The 17,229-nt window shown below is 43.4% G+C and overlaps 1 protein-coding gene across 1 annotated transcript in view; it reads right to left on the reverse strand.

Annotated features, from left to right (window-relative positions):
* The window catches only part of NPSR1 (neuropeptide S receptor 1), a 70,022-nt gene extending 53,627 nt beyond the window's left edge, over positions 1 to 16,395 (reverse strand). Inside the window, exons 1-2 of the mRNA XM_081931150.1 lie at positions 15,850 to 16,395; positions 1,509 to 1,641 (exon numbers count right to left, since the gene is read on the reverse strand). Coding sequence (XP_081787276.1) covers positions 1,509 to 1,641; positions 15,850 to 15,993 — 277 coding nt within the window. The 5' untranslated portion in view covers positions 15,994 to 16,395. The remainder of the gene's footprint in view (positions 1 to 1,508; positions 1,642 to 15,849) is intronic.
* Positions 16,396 to 17,229: the final 834 nt, after the last annotated feature.

Here is a 17,229-nt window from a genome sequence, read left to right on the forward strand (position 1 = left end):
CTATCCCACCTGGGGGAAGCGTTGCCAAGGAGACCAGGCCAGGAAGCGGAGGGATTACCTGCCCACACATTAGAGGGAGGATCTTACCTGGGAATCCTCTCTTGGCTCCAGAGCCGTATGCCGAAAGGTCGTCATTGCTCTCCCCTGCGGCGGCGGCATAACGGGGGCGGCTATCTCTGTTTGAACATATGTTCTCCAGAGCCGGCCCATCCCCCACACAAACAATGGATAACCCTGATGCTCCCTAGGTCCCCTGCTGGGGACTGGGGAGGGAGAACGCCCAATGCCTGAGCCAAGGTCTACCCACGTTTGAAATTTAATAAAGTTGTGGCCAATTTAATCCCATAGCACGTTGTCTTGAGTCGTTATTCCACATGACGTGGGGACCGCGCGGGATCTGGGGACTCCGCCTGTCCACGCAATGAGAAGTGCATATGCCAAAGGGTGGATTTTGAACCTAGATTATATTTTTAAATTTTCTATTACAGGTCAAGACTTGCCAAAAGAGCAGAAGAAATTATTTAGGTACACTACAACGGTGGCTAGGATATTACTAGCCCAAAAATGGAAAGACAATAAGATACCAATGAAAGAAGAATGGCAAGAAAAACTGATGGAATACGCTGAAATGGCGAAGCTAACTGGAAAACTTAGAGACAAAGACAATAGAGATTTCAAAAAAGATTGAGAACCGTTTATGCTGCACCTACAGAAATATTGTAAAGAGGTGGACTCACTAGCAGGGTTTGAGTAAACACTTACAACTAAGAAAACAAACACAGAAGTTAAGATGTAATAATTAGAAAACAACAAAGTGTAAGATGTAACATGAAAAAATATGGTACAAAAATGATAAGAATATAATAATATTTAACTAAAGTATTATAAAATTAAGGTAGAATAAGATAGGCAGGAGAAGCAAATATTTAGAGAACCCAAAGAGGAACTTGAGGGAAGTCACTGGGATTCATATACGCTTTTTGTGATAATGATGTTTGTGTTGAATATAAAATTGTAAAACTTAATAAAAATTATTTACAAAAAAGTAGAATTTCTAGTTGTTTTAGCAGAAACAAGCACAACATTTTCTTGCATTTAGGTATATTTTTATGTGAAGTTTTAGATGTTTTTTAATTTGGATTTTTTTACCTGATCTATGGACTCAATCAATAAGAAATTATATTTTCCTCATTCATTATTCCCCCCAACCCCCCCCCCCACATTTCTGGAAAAGCTGTGGCTTCATCTCTGTTAGTCTCTTCCAGTACCTAGACCAGATAATGTTGCATGCCCTGTGCTACTGTGCATTTGGCGAAATTTACTAGTTTCTTGGACAACTATATCCGACGGACAGCAGAATAGAGCTAGGACAGCGAATGGAAGAGGCAAGTATCAGGGCAAAATTTTCCCACAAGGACTCATTCCCTGGTTATGAAAACCATCCCCTTTTTTTGCTGCCAAGTGAAAATAAATGAGCAATTCCACGCCCCCTTTTGACACAGCTTTACCTGTTATGGCCAGCTGGGTCACAAAGAAAGTCATCCTGGATTTCCTCTTCCTCCTCCAGGTGGAGAGCAAAACAATGGAGTTCCCAACCACAGTTATGACGAAAAGAATCCAAAGGGTAACCAGCTGTTCTGTCTGCGGGGAAAGAAAATAACTGTGTTAAATGGATGGATCCAGTTGTAGCAGATGCTGAGCTACAGTTAAGCAAATTACCCAAGTGGCAGAAAGATGCGGCGGTAAAACTTGTGCTTGGTTACTTCTGTATTTAAAAGCCTTAGTCATTTAAAGCCAAAATTAACCTTCCTTTTTCTGTATATTTTTTTTACATTTTTTACATTTTACATTTTAGAAAAGTCCTTTAAGCAACCTTAAAATATCAATGACTTCCCTTCTTCTCTTTCCATGGTTCATTTTGCATAACATAAATCCCTGCATATTTTATATAAACTAAACCACTCATCATTCCATTATTACATCCATCAAAACTTATTTACACTGTTGAATTTATCTTCATGCTGCCCACGTTTTCAAATGTACACCATATATTCAATAAACATTTTCCTTTTTTAAAAAATAATATTTTATTAAATTTTAAGAATAACCACAAACAGAAAAAGGAAAAAACACATACACAAAAATATAAAGTTATAAAATACAAAAAGTACATAAGTTTAACTTAGAAAAAAAAGAAAAAAAGAAAAACAAAGAATAATAAAAAAGCACATTAAGAAAAAACACACAAAAATCCCTCTTTTTAATTCCTCATCTTTGATTCACATATTTTCCTGACTTCCTCACATCTCCCTTTTTTGTATCCCTTTTGAAGTTTAGTTCAGCAAATTCATATCCAATTAATTTATCTATTATCAATCCAATCTTATTTTTTACCTTGTTGCTAGAACCCCTTCAGTTCATTTCAATGTCATTAACATTCAAAAATTTTACAATGTTTCTGTAGATAAATTTTAAATTTCCTCCAATCTTCTTCCACCAACTCTTCTCCCTGGTCTTGGATTCTGCCAGTCATTTCCGCCATTTCCATGTAGTCCATTACTTGCATCTGCCATTCTTCCAGAGTGGGTAGGTCTTGTGTCTTCCAGTGCTTTGTGATGAGTATTCTTGCTGCTGCTGTAGCGTACATAAATAAATTTCTGTCCTTCTTTGACACCAATTGGCCGACTATGCCCAGGAGAAAGGCCTCTGGTTTCTTAGGGAAAGTGTACTTAAGTACCTTCTTCAATTCATTATAGATCATCTCCCAGAAAGCCTTAATCCTTGGGCACGTCCACCAAAGGTGAAAGAATGTACCTTCAGTTTCTTTACATTTCCAGCATTTATTATCGGGCAAGTGATAATTTTTTGCAAGCTTGACTGGGGTCATGTACCACCTGTACATCATTTTCATAATATTCTCTCTTAGGGCATTGCATGCCGTAAATTTAATCCCGGTGGTCCACAACTTCTCCCAGTCAGCAAACATAATATTGTAACCTATATCTTGTGCCCATTTTATCATTGCCGATTTTACAGTCTCTTCCTCAGTGTTCCATTTCAGCAGCAAATTATACATTCTAGATAGAATCTTAGCATTTGGTTCTAACAATTCTTTCTCTAATTTTGATCTTTCCACCTGGAAACCCACTTTTTTATCCTGGTTATAAACCTCTCTTATTTGAAAATAGTGTAACCAGTCTCGCACCTTCTCTTTAAGCTTCTCATAACTCAATAAACATTTTCCAATCTTCTCTAAACCTATGTTCTTCTTGTTCTCTTGTTCTATATGTTAGGTCCACAAGCTGCGCATATTCCATCAGTTTAAGTTGCCATTCTTCTTTAGTTGGGACCTCGCTCGTTTTCCATTTGGGGGCTAACAAAACACGGGCCGCAGTAGTGGCAGACATAAATAACCTTTTTTGACACCTGGGAATTTCCGTCTGAATTTCCCCAACAAAAAGGGCTCTGTTTTGTTTTTGTTTTTTTGGAAAAGTACTTTAAAACATTTTTGTTCAACTCATTATGAATTATTTCCCACAAAATTAACCTTCTTATACTATATAGGCTTTCTAGCAACAATAATGTATTGGCGGTGCTCTTTAATTGCTTTAATTGCTGTATTGTGAGCTAAAAAAAAGGCTATTCCTGTATTCTAGGCACCACATCCCAAAACAAACCATTGCCAAAGGCAAGGATACTCCTGGAGATGTGCAGCACACAGAAATGTACAGAAAAGTGTCCCCAATGCTTTTTCATGCTTACACTGATTGAAATTAAGTTTTTTAAAAAAGTAAAAAAAAAAAAGCAAAACTGATTTGTGATTTCTACAACTTTTTGAATTGCAAGTCATAGCTTAAAGGTAAAGGGACCCCTGACCATTAGGTCCAGTCGTGACCGACTCTGGGGCTGTGGCGCTCATCTCGCTTTATTGGCCAGGGGAACCGGCGTGCAGCTTTCAGGTCATGTGGCCAGCATGACTAGGCCGCTTCTGGCGAACCAGAGCAGCGCACGGAAACACTGTTTACCTTCCCGCCAGAGCGGTACCTATTTATCTACTTGCACTTTGAAGTGCTTTCGAACTGCTAGGTTGGCAGGAGCAGGGACTGAGTAACAGGAACTCACCCCATTGCGGGGATTCGAACCGCCGACCTTCTGATCAGCAAGTCCTAGGCTCAGTGGTTTAACCCACAGCACCACCCGCGTCCCAAGTCATAGCTTAATTTGTAGTAATTTATTTCAACAGTTCTTTTAGTAGCCGTGGGGCTTTACAATTCTAACAGTGCTACGAGCAGTTAATAGTAATAAATATAAGTAATAAATGATGGGTTTTAATACATACTAACAACAAGTAGTATTTTTTTATTGATGTGATTATTAGTAGTACCATTTATTTATTTCCCCCCAGAAGTGCATATCCCAAAGGCTGCCTATAAAGGAAAACACTGGATTTGGGACTTCAATCCATATCCTATGCAGAGGACCATACTGCATGAGAGCCATAAACGGCCTCGTTGCACGAACATTGTCCTGGCCAGAGTCACCAGACCCTGTCCTGGAAGCTGGAGGTGAAACTTGGGTGAACACAAGAACTGGTACCTTGGGTGTTGTGATGGCCTGGGAATCCGATTCAGAGGCGGAACCTGAGGAATCCCAGCCTGCACAGGAGTCCCCGCCTCCAGGGCCGGCTGAGCTGGGGCAGGGGCTTGAACCTGAAGGGCCCTCACCTGTGCCGGGTCCTCAGGAGCAGGCACAAGCTGAATCCACTCTGGCTCTGGAGGTGATGGAGGACCCATTGCCTGCAGGTGCTCCTCTCCCAGCCCTGTCAGGGGAAGGTGAGGTTGCCTCTGGGTCTAGTAACCCTCTAGCCTCTCCGAAGCTGCAGAGACTCAGGGCAGAGAGGCAGAGGGAACTAAGTTCTCACAGGAGGAGTGCTCACCTTAAGGCCAGGAGAGGCGAGTCACCTGTGGGCCGGGACCGCCCCTGGCCTCAGAGAAGATAAAGGCCAGTCAGCCCAGTCCCACGTTGCAGGAGCAACATCGTTGGTAACCTGTTCCTGCCAGCACCCTGTCTTGCTCTTCCAGAGTTCCTGACCATGCCCAGCTCCTTGCCTTGGACCCCGCTTCGCCCTTGACAGACAGCCTCCAGACCCTCGACCCAGGACCGGACTCAGACCATGCCGCACAGTAACACCCCCAGGATCAGCACAGGTGCAGCAAACAGTTCTGTTCTGTTGCTGGCTGCTCAGCCTTTTGCTCTTTACACTTGGCCTAATCCATCCTAGCAGGAAGGGGTGTGTGGTGAGGGTGGGCCACCCTGGATGTCACCACTGGGGGGTGACAAAATGCCAGGTGGCACTCACTGTGGGGCCCGCAGTGCGCCCAAGCCACATGGCTCTCCTGGGAGGGACGCAATGGCTTTTGCGCCCGCAGGGTCTGCGCTGCCCCAAGCAGTCCACCCGCCGCCTCACCCTCAGCTGTAGGGCGGCTGAGTGGGAGGAGGCAGGCAGACTCCTTGGAGGCCCTGCCCTGGCTGGCCCCACCCCCGGGCGCAGGGAACAGGCGACAATCCAAGCACCTGATTGGCTTGCTCCGCCACTGCATCCTAGTACCCGTTGCCTTGTGGGACAACTTTGAGAGAAGAAATAATAATAATAATAATAATAATAATAATAATTTATTCATACCCCGCCCATCTGGCTGGGTTTCCCCAGCCAGTCTGGGCGGCTCCCAACAGAATATTAAAATACAATAGTGTATTAAACATTAAAATATTAAGAGCTTCCCTAAACAGGGCTGCCTTCAGATGTCTCCTAAAAGTTTGGTAGTTGTTCTTCTATTTGATATCTGGTGGGAGGGCGTTCCACAGGGCAGGTGACACTACCAAGAAGGCAAACCCTTCACAAATCCAGAGGGGAGTCTCTAGGCCAGGGGTCGGCAACCTAAGGCCCATGGGCAACAAGAGGCCCACGGGGGTCGTTTAACCCGGCCCACAAGCCACCCCCGAATGAAGCTGCCCACTTGGCAAGTCCCTACACGCTGCGCTAAACTGGTGCGGCGTGGGGACTCGCTTCCACAGCGCCGGAAATCGCACCTGCGCAGATGCCAGAAATTGTGGGCGCGCACACACAATCCAACCCATGGAGTGATCTCCACTGGAGTGAACCAGCCCAGGCGAGGGAAACTTGCCAACCCCTGCCCTAGGCAGTTGGATGGCACCTCGTACACCTGCAGCCATGCTTGTGCCAAACGTCCTGCTCTGCTGTCCTTTGGACCACATTAGTAAGGCTGAGAGGGAGGTCTTGTCGACTTCCAGATTTCCAGACACACTGCCCAGACTTGTGCCTTGAAGAATGCCACCAATGCAGCAAAAGTAAGGCAGAATGCAGCAGTTATGGCTTACCGGTTTCTGCAGCCACAGCAGGCGCTGTGATTTCCCAGTGGTTTGACTTCACCCCCAATGGAGGCGCACTCCATTGTCTCATGAGAAGGAAGGATGCCATCAAAAAGTCCACCCAGAAACATGTCAAACACGTTGGTTATCCATACTCCTTTTGTGTGTGTGTAGAAGAGCTTCACAGCTAAAGCACAAACATGAAACCTAAGTCCTAGCTTTGGAACCTGTTCCAAGTTCTCTGTTCCAAGTCCAAGATTCTCCCATAAGTTCATTCAATGGGAGAAAGCTTCTCTGTCAGAAGACTTTGGTCAGACTTTTCTGTTGGTGCTGATCAAATGTCCTTGGCCCAGTATACCTAAAGGAGCATCTCCAGCCCCATCGTTCTGTCCAGACACTGATGTCCAGCTCCGAATGCCATCTGGCAGTTCCCTCCCTGTGAAAAGTGAGGTTACAGGGAACCAGGCAGAGGGCCTTCTCGGTAGTGGCGCCCGCCCTGTGGGACGCCCTCCCATCAGATGTCAAGGAAATAAGCAACTATCCTACTTTTAAAATACATCTGAAGGCAGCCCTGTTTAGGGGAGTTTTTATGTTTAATGCTGTATTGTGTTTTTTAATATTCGATTGGGAGCCGCCCAGAGTGGCTGGGGAAATCCAGCCAGATGGGCGGGGTATAAATAATAAATTATTCTTATTATTATCTGGGAATTACAGCATGTGTATTCACATTACTATGCAAATGTATAAAGTCCAGTGAGTTGCATTTTCATTCCCCATGTGTGGGTTATGGAAATGCAATCACTGTTTGGCCTGTTTTCATCTTAAATGGGAGTGTGACCATGAAGAATAACAGAATCAGCCCCTGAGCACAAATTCCAGCTCCAGGGCTATTGAACACTAAGCACCACAGCATAAATATGCAGGCTGAACAAGTCTGTTTTTGTGGTGACACTGAAAACTTTTACACTCACCTTTCAATCCATGTTTTGCTTTTAAAAAGCAGCCATGTGTGCATGAAATTTCCCCAATCCTCAAAACACTCCTTGTGTATAATCACTATTCCCATCCATATGGCTGGCTCAATGGTTGTCTGTTTATCTTGCATATTATTATGACTGTTTGCTTCTCCATGAGTTGATCTCCTCCCTGCCCTGGCAGCACATTAAATCAGCATAAGAATAATCTTTCCAACATCAAAAATATCAAACCCGTGGAATTATATTTTTGCAAGAACTGGAGAAAATAAAACGATATTTTTACTTGACAAAAGAATCAATTTATTTGGTGGCAACAACTGTCTCTTGTGGATAAGATCGCTCTTATTTATGCTACCACTTCCAAGGAAAGACTTTGCTGGTACATCTACAATGCTTCACGCTTCATTCATTTTCTTAGGAGGATATGTGCTATTTTATCATGGCTGAAACAAAGTGCTTTATCCTGTGATTTAGCCTGGTGCAATAAATGGGGCCAGAATTTTGTGCATTCTCTGGCCGTTATGCAGAGTCCCCAACAGTCCTTGGGATATGTGCATATATTGACAACATTTTATACACTATCAGGACAATGCCACATTCTCCAGTCAGTTTGAAGAGTCTCCAAGAAATATACACTTTTGTCTTTCATTCCTCTTTGTTCTTTTCTAATATTACAAGGCCTGCAGCATACTTCTCATTGATCAGCCGAGTCACAAGAGCAAGAGGAGCGCCAGATAAATATTATTTATTTACTATTATTTATTAAATATCTTTACCCTGTGTATCAGAATGCACTTTCATGCTACATGGTTTGATCTGAAGGAGCGTCTCCACCTCCATCGTTCAGCCCAGACACTGAGGTCCAGCTCCAAGGGCCTTTGGGCGGTTCCCTCACTGCGAGAAGCCAAGTTACAGGGAACCAGGCAGAGGGTCTCCTCCGTGGTGGCACCCGCCCGTGGAATGCCCTCTCATCAGATGTCAAAGAAATACAGTGGTACCTCAGGTTAAGAACTTAATTCATTCCGGAATTTAACCTGAAACTGTTCTTAACCTGAAGCACTACTTTAGCTAATGGGGCCTCCCGCTGCCGCCGCTGTGCGATTTCTGTTCTCATCCTGAAGCAAAGTTCTTAACCTGAGGTACTATTTCTGGGTTAGCAGAGTTACAGACACCTGAAGTGTCTGTAACCTGAAGCGTCTGTAACCCGAGGTACCACTGTAAACAACTACCTGACTTTTAGCCAGATGGGTGGGGTATAAATAAATTATTATTATTATTATTATTATTATTATTATTATTATTATTATTATTATTATTATTGAAGAAGAAGAAGAAATGGGCTGAACTTGCTCAGCAGTGACTGCGGATTTAGCTGGCAATTACCCTTTCCCAGGTGAAAAAACCTCTTGGTGGGAGTCCCTCTCACTCAGGAGCAAGGAAATAGGGTGGAAGGTGTAACTGGATCTCACAGACCAGCTTTCCCTTCAAGGCAATTGGGCATCTCCCAAGCAAGTAAGTACATTAAGTTCCTTGATGAAATAAGTTGGCTGAAGTTTCTATAAGTCATTGAGCTATTGTAGGGGGAAATAACAAAGGTGGAATAATTAGTTGTGCATGAGAATTCATAGCACCCAAAGCAGCAGATAAACAACTCTTCCAATGATAATCATTTCGATAGAATTAATTTGAGTCTCACTTCATCATCAACTGCTGGTCCTTAATCATTGAAGTATAACCATTTCCCACTGACAATCCTAGCTACCCTCTCTTCTGAATTTATTCAATAAATATGTATAATATTTGAAGCATTTTTGTTTAAAATATATGAATTTCATTGTGTCCAAAGAGGAATCTTAATATCCTCAAGGGTGCCTTAGTAAGTCAAAGATAACAACAGAAGCAATATTCAAAGGACAGCTAAAACCAGCAGTTATCAAAATATTTAAAGCTCAGCATCATTTAAAGAGCCAATATAAATGCAACAAAATAATGTCTCAATAAAAACGTCTCCCAAGCCTGTCTAAGATACGGAGGATTGGTCGACATTCTTCCCCTTGTATAATTAAATCGAGCTTTGTATTTTTAAACACAAATCATACAAGATGACCTGAACAGGGCAATCTTATGCACTGAGTTCAATGGAGTTTACGGCCAGATAAGTGGGGGCAGGATGCAGCCTGAAAAGAATAATCATGCAATCGATGTTTTAGCAGAAGTGGAATTAAGCTTCAAATGACATACTGAGCACTCCCTGGGGATTTTCCAGGGCAGTCTCCAAACTAGCCCAGCTTGCACTGCCCAGTGCCAGGGAAGGAGAGAATAGAGGAGGCGGTGAGTCTTGCTACCTGTGGGGAAAACCCGTAAGCCCTTCACGGCCTAGGACCCTCGTACCTACGGAACAGCCTCTCCTGGTATGCCCCACGGAGGACCTTAAGGTCCATAAATAGCAACACTCTAGAGGTCCCAGGACCTAAGGAAGTCAGATTAGCCTCCACCAGAGCCAGGGCCTTTTCAACACTGGCTCCAGCCTGGTGGAACGCTCTGTCTCATAAGACCAGAACCCTGCAGGATCTGATTTCTTTCCACAGAGCCTGTAAGACAGAGTTGTTCCGCCTGGCCTTTGGCTTGGAGCCAATTTGATTCCCTCCCCCTCTTTCTTTTTTTCCTTTCTCCTGTGATGAGGCTGCATCTTAATGTTTTAATGTATTTTAATCTTGTTTTTTAAATTGTATTTTAATCAACTTGTTTTTATTATTGGTTGTTAGCCGCCCTGAGCCCAGTCTTGGCTGGGGAGGACGGGGTATAAATAAAAATTATTATTATTATTATTATTATTATTATTATTATTTGTTGCTTCTCTGGGGTGGGACAAGAGCAGGCGTTCACCCCCTTTTGATTATTTTATAGGACGAGTTTTTATGTTTGATCTTCTTTGTTTTTTCTCTGGAAATGAAAAGTTTTTTTGTATGTTTTTTTGAGTAATATTTATTAAAGTTTCAAAGAAATTACAAAAATAGAAAGAAGAAAAGAGAAGAAAAAAAACAAAAAATACGAAATACAGAAAAAATAAAAAACAATTAAAAACAAATCAGTCTTACCATGTCTTGTCTTTCATTTGCTTATTTCCCTGACCTCCTCACACCTCCCTTTTTTGTATTCTAGTTCAGTAGTTGTTTCAGCAGGTCCTTACCCTTTTTGCTTTTATCTTGATATTTTATCTTAATATATTGTAACTTTACATTTTCACCTGTTGACAATCCATTTTTACATACCCCTTTATAACATTATTGCTAAAACCACATAACCTCATTCCAGCATCCCTCTAACATTCCTTAATTTTACAGTGTTTCTGTAAATAGTCTTTAAATTTCTTCCGATCTTCTTCTACCGACTCTTCTCCCTGGTCTCGGATTCTGCCAGTCATTTCTGCCAGTTCCATGCAGTCCATCAACTTCATCTGCCATTCTTCCCGGGTGGGTAGATCTTGTGTCTTCCAATACTTTGCGATGAGTATTCTTGCTGCTGTTGTAGCATACATAAAGAAAGTTCTATCCTTCTTTGGCACCAATTAGCCGACCATGCCCAGGAGAAAGGCCTCTGGTTTCTTCAGGAAGGTATATTTAAATACCTTTTTCATTTCAATATGGATCATCTCCCAGAAAGCCTTAATCCTTGGGCACGTCCACCAAAGGTGAAAGAATGTACCTTCATTTTCTTTACATTTCCAACACTTATTATTGGGCAAATGATATATTTTTGCAAGCTTGACTGGTGTCATGTACCACCTGTATATCATTTTCATAATATTCTCTCTTAAGGCATTACATGCCGTAAATTTCAAACCTGTGGTCCATAACTGTTCCCAGTCAGCGAACATAATGTTATGTCCAACTTCTTGTGCCCATTTAATCATGGCTGATTTGACTGTTTCATCCTGAGTGTTCCATTTCAACAGCAAGTTATACATTCTTGATAATATCTTAGTTTTGGGATCTAACAGTTCAGTTTCCAATTTTGACTTTTCCACCTGGAAGCCAATTTTCTTGTCCAGATTGTAAGCCTCCCTTATTTGATAATAATGAAGCCAATCTCGCACTTTATCTTTTAGTTTCTCAAAGCTCTGCAATTTCAATTTATCTCCTTCTTGTTCCAAAATCTCCCAATATTTCGGCCATTTGGCCTGGAAATGAAAAGTTTGGCTTCCTGGAGGAGGCTTCCCGCTTCCTTGAGGAAGGACTTCTGGCAAGAGATGGGTTCTTTCACCCCACATTTTCTCATAAAGCACCAGCTATGATGTAGAATGGAGATGGTTGCACACCTCTGATATCGTTCCCCCCACCCCTTTTCCCCTGCTCTCTCTGCTCCATGGTCCATGTGTGTATATGGCCTTTATGTACAGTGAGGGGGGAAAGTATTTGATCCCTTGCTAAATTTGTCCGTTTGCCCTCTGATGAAGAAATGGCCAGTCCATAATTTTAATGGTAGGTTTATTGTAGCTGTGAGAGACAGAATAACAACAGGAAAAACCCCCAAAACCCAGAAGACAGAAGTCAGAAACCCCTGAAAATTTAGCACGGGATCAAATACTCCCCCCCCCTCACTGTATATATGGTGCTTTTTTGCCCATAAAGCTCCAGTTCTTGCGACAAGTCAGCAAATTCCCAGAAGATATCCATACTGGATGATTCAGTGTAGATGACCCAGTGTGAACTTTTCACCAGTTTTCCAGCGACAAACATTAAACGAATCGGCCTATAATTTCCAAGACCCCCTTTTTTAAAAATCGGGGTTATATTGGGAACTTTCTGCATGGCTCCCATGTTCTTCCACGTCTCCATCATGTGGATGACATCTCTCTCTCTCTCTCTCTCAGAAAAAATGGAAGAATTTGCAAAACCAGTGTGTTGCCTTAAGTCAAAGTTGTAAAGTTATAAGTGGTCTTTCCTGCTTACGATTGTAGGCTCAAAAAGCAGGAAGTCTAAAAATGGATATTTTACACAGGTCCCTGTAATGAATACTTGTCCCTACAAGCCAAATGCCCCAGGATGTGTGCGTGATGCAATCAAGAGGCATTTGTTACATTAGGAATTAATATTCGCTTCTCTTTATGTTGTGTCCTATTTCTTTTTGATTGGTCCTAGATGCTCTGTTGTATCCAGCAACATGACCTGCTTGGATATTATCTTCAAATTGGAAAGGTTAACTAGCTTTCACTCTCTTTATTCCTAATCACTACCATTATTATTATTATTATTATTATTATTATTATTATTATTATTATTATTCTGCTGCTGCTGCTGTTGTTGTTTAGGCTCACAGACAGATGTCAATACTAGAAAGATAAGAGAGAAAGAGAGCTTCTTGATTTTATTTTTCCATTTCAAGCAGAATCCAGCTGATATTCTTAACAAAGCAACACACACACACACACACAAACCTGCTGGAAGGAGAGACGGCAATGGGGCTTCAGCTGCAACCAATTGCAAAAAGTCTTTGCACTGGAAAATTATTTTCTTCAAAGGTGCTTCGTATGGAATCAGAGCCCAGTCCCATTTTCAAAGTGTTTTGCATCTGCCGCATAACGAATGATGGCTACTCTGCTGCCAGAGGCATTATGGCTCTGAATGCCAGTGGCTGGAAATTGCATGTAGGCAGAGTGTCATTGCGCTCATGTTCAGCTTGCAAGCTTCCCACAGGCATCTGGCCAGCTACTCTGAGGATACTGGACTAAATGGGCCATTGGTTTGATCCAAGAGGCTTGCCTTGCATTCTTAATATTTGCCCACTTTGGTAAAGAGGGAGGCATGTCCAACTGGGTGGCTAAGTTGCTCCTGCCCACACTGTTAGGATCCATGCCATTCTCCTCTTGCATGCATCCATAACACATATCGGGGTTGTGCCCATTACGTGGAAGGAAAGGGCTTCCCAGCCAAAGTTAAAACATGTTCCAGTCCCATCTATTCCAATGGGAGAGCGCAGACCTTGATTCCCTCTCTTGCACTGAAATCAATGGGATTTGAGAATGCTCACCATTAAATAGATTGCTCTCAGTATGCTTGTGCCTATGCTCACTTTGCTCCTCTCTGCATGGAAGCACATCTATGTATGCTTGTTTAGGAAATTAGATGCTCACTTGCAGTGCATCCTATACCTGTAGTCTTCATATGCCAGGGATGCAACCTAGGCAGAGGGCAGAACTGCATATACCGTATTTTTCACTCTATAAGACGCACCAGACCACAAGACGCACCTAGTTTTTAGAGGAGGAAAACAAGAAAAAAAAAATTCTGAATCTCAGAAGCCAGAACAGCAAGAGGGATCGCTGTGCAGTGAAAGCAGCAATCCCTCTTGCTGTTCTGGCTTCTGGGATAGCTGCACAGCCTGCATTCGCTCCATAGGACGCACACACATTTCCCCTTACTTTTTAGGAAGGAAAAAGTGAGTCTTATGGAGCAAAAAATACGGTACATGCATGCATGTGTAACAAAATCCTAGTGATCACATCTATGAGGTGAAAGCAGCTTTAGAAGGTGGTGATTTGCAGTGGGGAATCCGTGGCGGGAGGGAGTGCTTAACCCTTCCTCCACCCATCAGATTTCACTATAATGTGGGTGACACGGCTGAGGGAATGCTGCAGACATGTGTTTGCAAGAAGCAGGGAGGGGAGACAGCTGGGAGGGGGAAAGCAGTGGACAGGGGAAGAGATAAGCTTTTCCACTTCAAATTGTCCCAAGCCAAAATCTCTCCCCTAACAGAAGTGGCCATTGCAATTTTGTTACACATTTTCAAATATAATAGTTTTGTCCCCCAAAGACAAATGCCTTCCAGTCTTGTTTGTGGGCTTCCTGGCCACTGTGGTGTGTAGGATTAGGGCAGCGCTGTGGGTTAGAACACAGAGCCTAGGACTTGCCGATCAGAAGGTCGGTGGTTCGAATCCCCGCGACGGAGTGAGCTCCCGTTGCTCGGTCCCTGCACCTGCCAACCTAGCAGTTCGAAAGAACACAGTGCAAGTAGATAAAATAGGTACCGCTCTGGCGGGAAGGTAAACGGCGTTTCCGTGTGCTGCTCTGGTTCGCCAGAAGCGGCTCAGTCATGCTGGCCATGCTGTACGCCGGCTCCCTCGGCCCATAAAGCGAGATGAGCGCCGCAACCCCAGAGTCGGCCACGACTGGACCTAATGGTCAGGGGTCCCTTTACCTTTAACCATGAGGCAAGGTGAGGTGACTGCCTCAGGCAGCAGAATCCACCAGGGCAGCAGATCCTAATGACAACTTTCTTTCCATTTTTTTACCCTTATGTAGATCTTCCCTCACCCTTCTTCCCTGGCAGAGAGAGGGGCACCATTTTGGGCTCCACCTCAGCTGCCAAAATGTCTTGGGCTGCCCTGTGCAGGATGTTGAATTGGACGCACCTGATCTATCAGGGCTCTTACTACCTTTCTCTCAGGGCACAGCCATGTTGATCCGCCTTTTCTGCTTGTGTGCTAGAGAGCCAGAAACGACTATGGCCATCGACTATGCAGATGTGCCCTGAACCCCTAGATCCACTAGATCCATTACACTTCCACAGAGGGATGAAAGACCTTTTCCAACTTCTCATTTTTGAAACCACGCTGCCTGATGCTGCCTGATCACTGTCAGTTTTGTTGTGACACACACAAACCCACCTGATGAAATTAAATCCATCAAAGGATTGGCAGCAGCCCAGACAATTATGCTACAAACTAAATGTTTGCCATGATTCTGTTCAGGTTCCTCCCCTCCCAAGCTTCACCTGCTAAGTGATGGCGATAACAAGGTACGTACTCTCCAATGAGAGGGCTGAAATCAAATTGTCTCCATTCACAAATCTCCCTCCCCAACAGCATCCTGAAAATTACAGCCTCAGAAACTTTTATACAAGTCAATTAAACTTGCAAGGGAGGCAGACAGCCTGAAAAGACGCCACGGCTTTTCATAATCACAGAACTCAGCTGCCTGTTGCTTAGAGTACATTTGTTGGGATGGCTACGTCTTGGTAGTGATTTCTATAGCTCCATCAATTTGCATCACACTTAACAGAAACACAAGGAAGTAAACTAATCTAAGCAATCTTAATTTCAAGACACAGGAATAGGAATGCAGTTACAAATATGCTGTTTATTGTTGCATTAGAAACATCAGCTGAAACATCACATCCAAAAAGAGGAAAACACTATAATCATCTAAGCAATTCAATATCTATATACCATCCTTTGGTTATACAAAGATCACTTTCCTGCTCTTCGCTGAACATTGAAATTTCCTCCCACTGATCAGCAGCTGAAAAAAAAAACAGACCTCTTTGACCTCGAAGCCCTCATTGAAACAAATTGAGGGGCGGGAATCAGCTGCCAACTCAGAGAAAAAGCATTCAGTGCCCCACTGGCGAGTTCTGCCTGCCTGCGAAGCCGCTGGATCATCATAATAAGAAAAGCGAGTGACCGCAGGAAAGCGGAACATACCTTGAAGGAATAATAGAAGGATTCCAATTCCTCTTCCTCCGCTTCAGTGAAAGTCACTGTCTCTGTGCAAGTGACAAGAGTGGAATCCAGGCTGTCAGCGCTCCCATTTGAGCTATTGCTGCCTTCTGTGACATTGGCTTGCATGGCGTGTGGCTCTTTTCCGAACTGCTCTGGCTCTTCTGGTGACGGAGAGTTAATAATACAGCCAAGCTCTCTCCACAGAGGAGCACAGCTGCACAGGCAGCTTCACTGCTCCACCAGTGGCTCTGGGAGGCATCAAACTTCAAGGCAACTCAGCAACACCATCCAAGCTGGGGAAACCTTCTGTCTAAAGGAACTCAGGTTGCAGACAGACCTGGCTGTCCAGACGTTTCTCGTCAGCACCTGGAGTCAATTACTAGTGAAGCCCCATTGAGTCATCCTTGTACCTGAGCTAGCTGTAGATCACCACACGTCTAAGGAGCCAACTGGCAAAGTGAGCATCATCTTCTTTACAAAACAGAGCATTGTTCCATGTCCCATTGTACCTGGCAGGATGCAGCGCAGCCCATCAAATGTGTCATCAGTTGTTGAAACTTGCCTAGACCACCAAGATTTTGAAGCAGACTGTTTTTTGTTTTTGTAATTTCTCTTTGCAGCATTTTCCAAAATCCATGCCACAATTCCCTGATTGTACTATATCCCTGTTATGTACTGAGTTGAATAGGATCCAAAATGCAGCAGTCTGGTTGGTCCTAGAACAATAGGATCCAAAATGCAGCAGTCTGATTGGTTCTAGAACAATAGGATCCAAAATGCAGCAGTCTGATTGGTTCTAGAACAATAGGATCCAAAATGCAGCAGTCTGATTGGTCCTAGAACAATAGGATCCAAAATGCAGCAGTCTGATTGGTCCTAGAACAATAGGATCCAAAATGCAGCAGTCTGATTGGTCCTAGAACAATAGGATCCAAAATGCAGCAGTCTGATTGGTCCTAGAACAATAGGATCCAAAATGCAGCAGTCTGATTGGTCCTAGAACAATAAGATCCAAAATGCAGCAGTCTGATTGGTCCTAGAAAAATGCAGCAGTATGATTGGTCCACAGGAGCCACCCAATCAAGTTCCAGGTGGAAGTGAATCCACAACTTGATTGGCCTACAGGAGAATCCCGGAATAAGCCAATCACGTGCAGCCCATTGTGTAAATAATGTATATAAAGCAGATATTGTGGGGGAACTTCCATTCCTCCTCACCACTATGAGCTGAATAGAGAGCATGAAATCCACTCTCGACTCCAAGTATATTTCAATCCCAATGCTCAAACATCACATTTGATCATTAGGGGAAAGGATGCTCCCAGATTCAGTGTCCAGCATCTCCAGGTAGGCTAGGAAATAC

This window comes from Podarcis melisellensis, assembly GCF_964234715.1.
Source record: "Podarcis melisellensis genome assembly, chromosome: 12".
NCBI classification, from domain to species: domain Eukaryota; kingdom Metazoa; phylum Chordata; class Lepidosauria; order Squamata; family Lacertidae; genus Podarcis; species Podarcis melisellensis.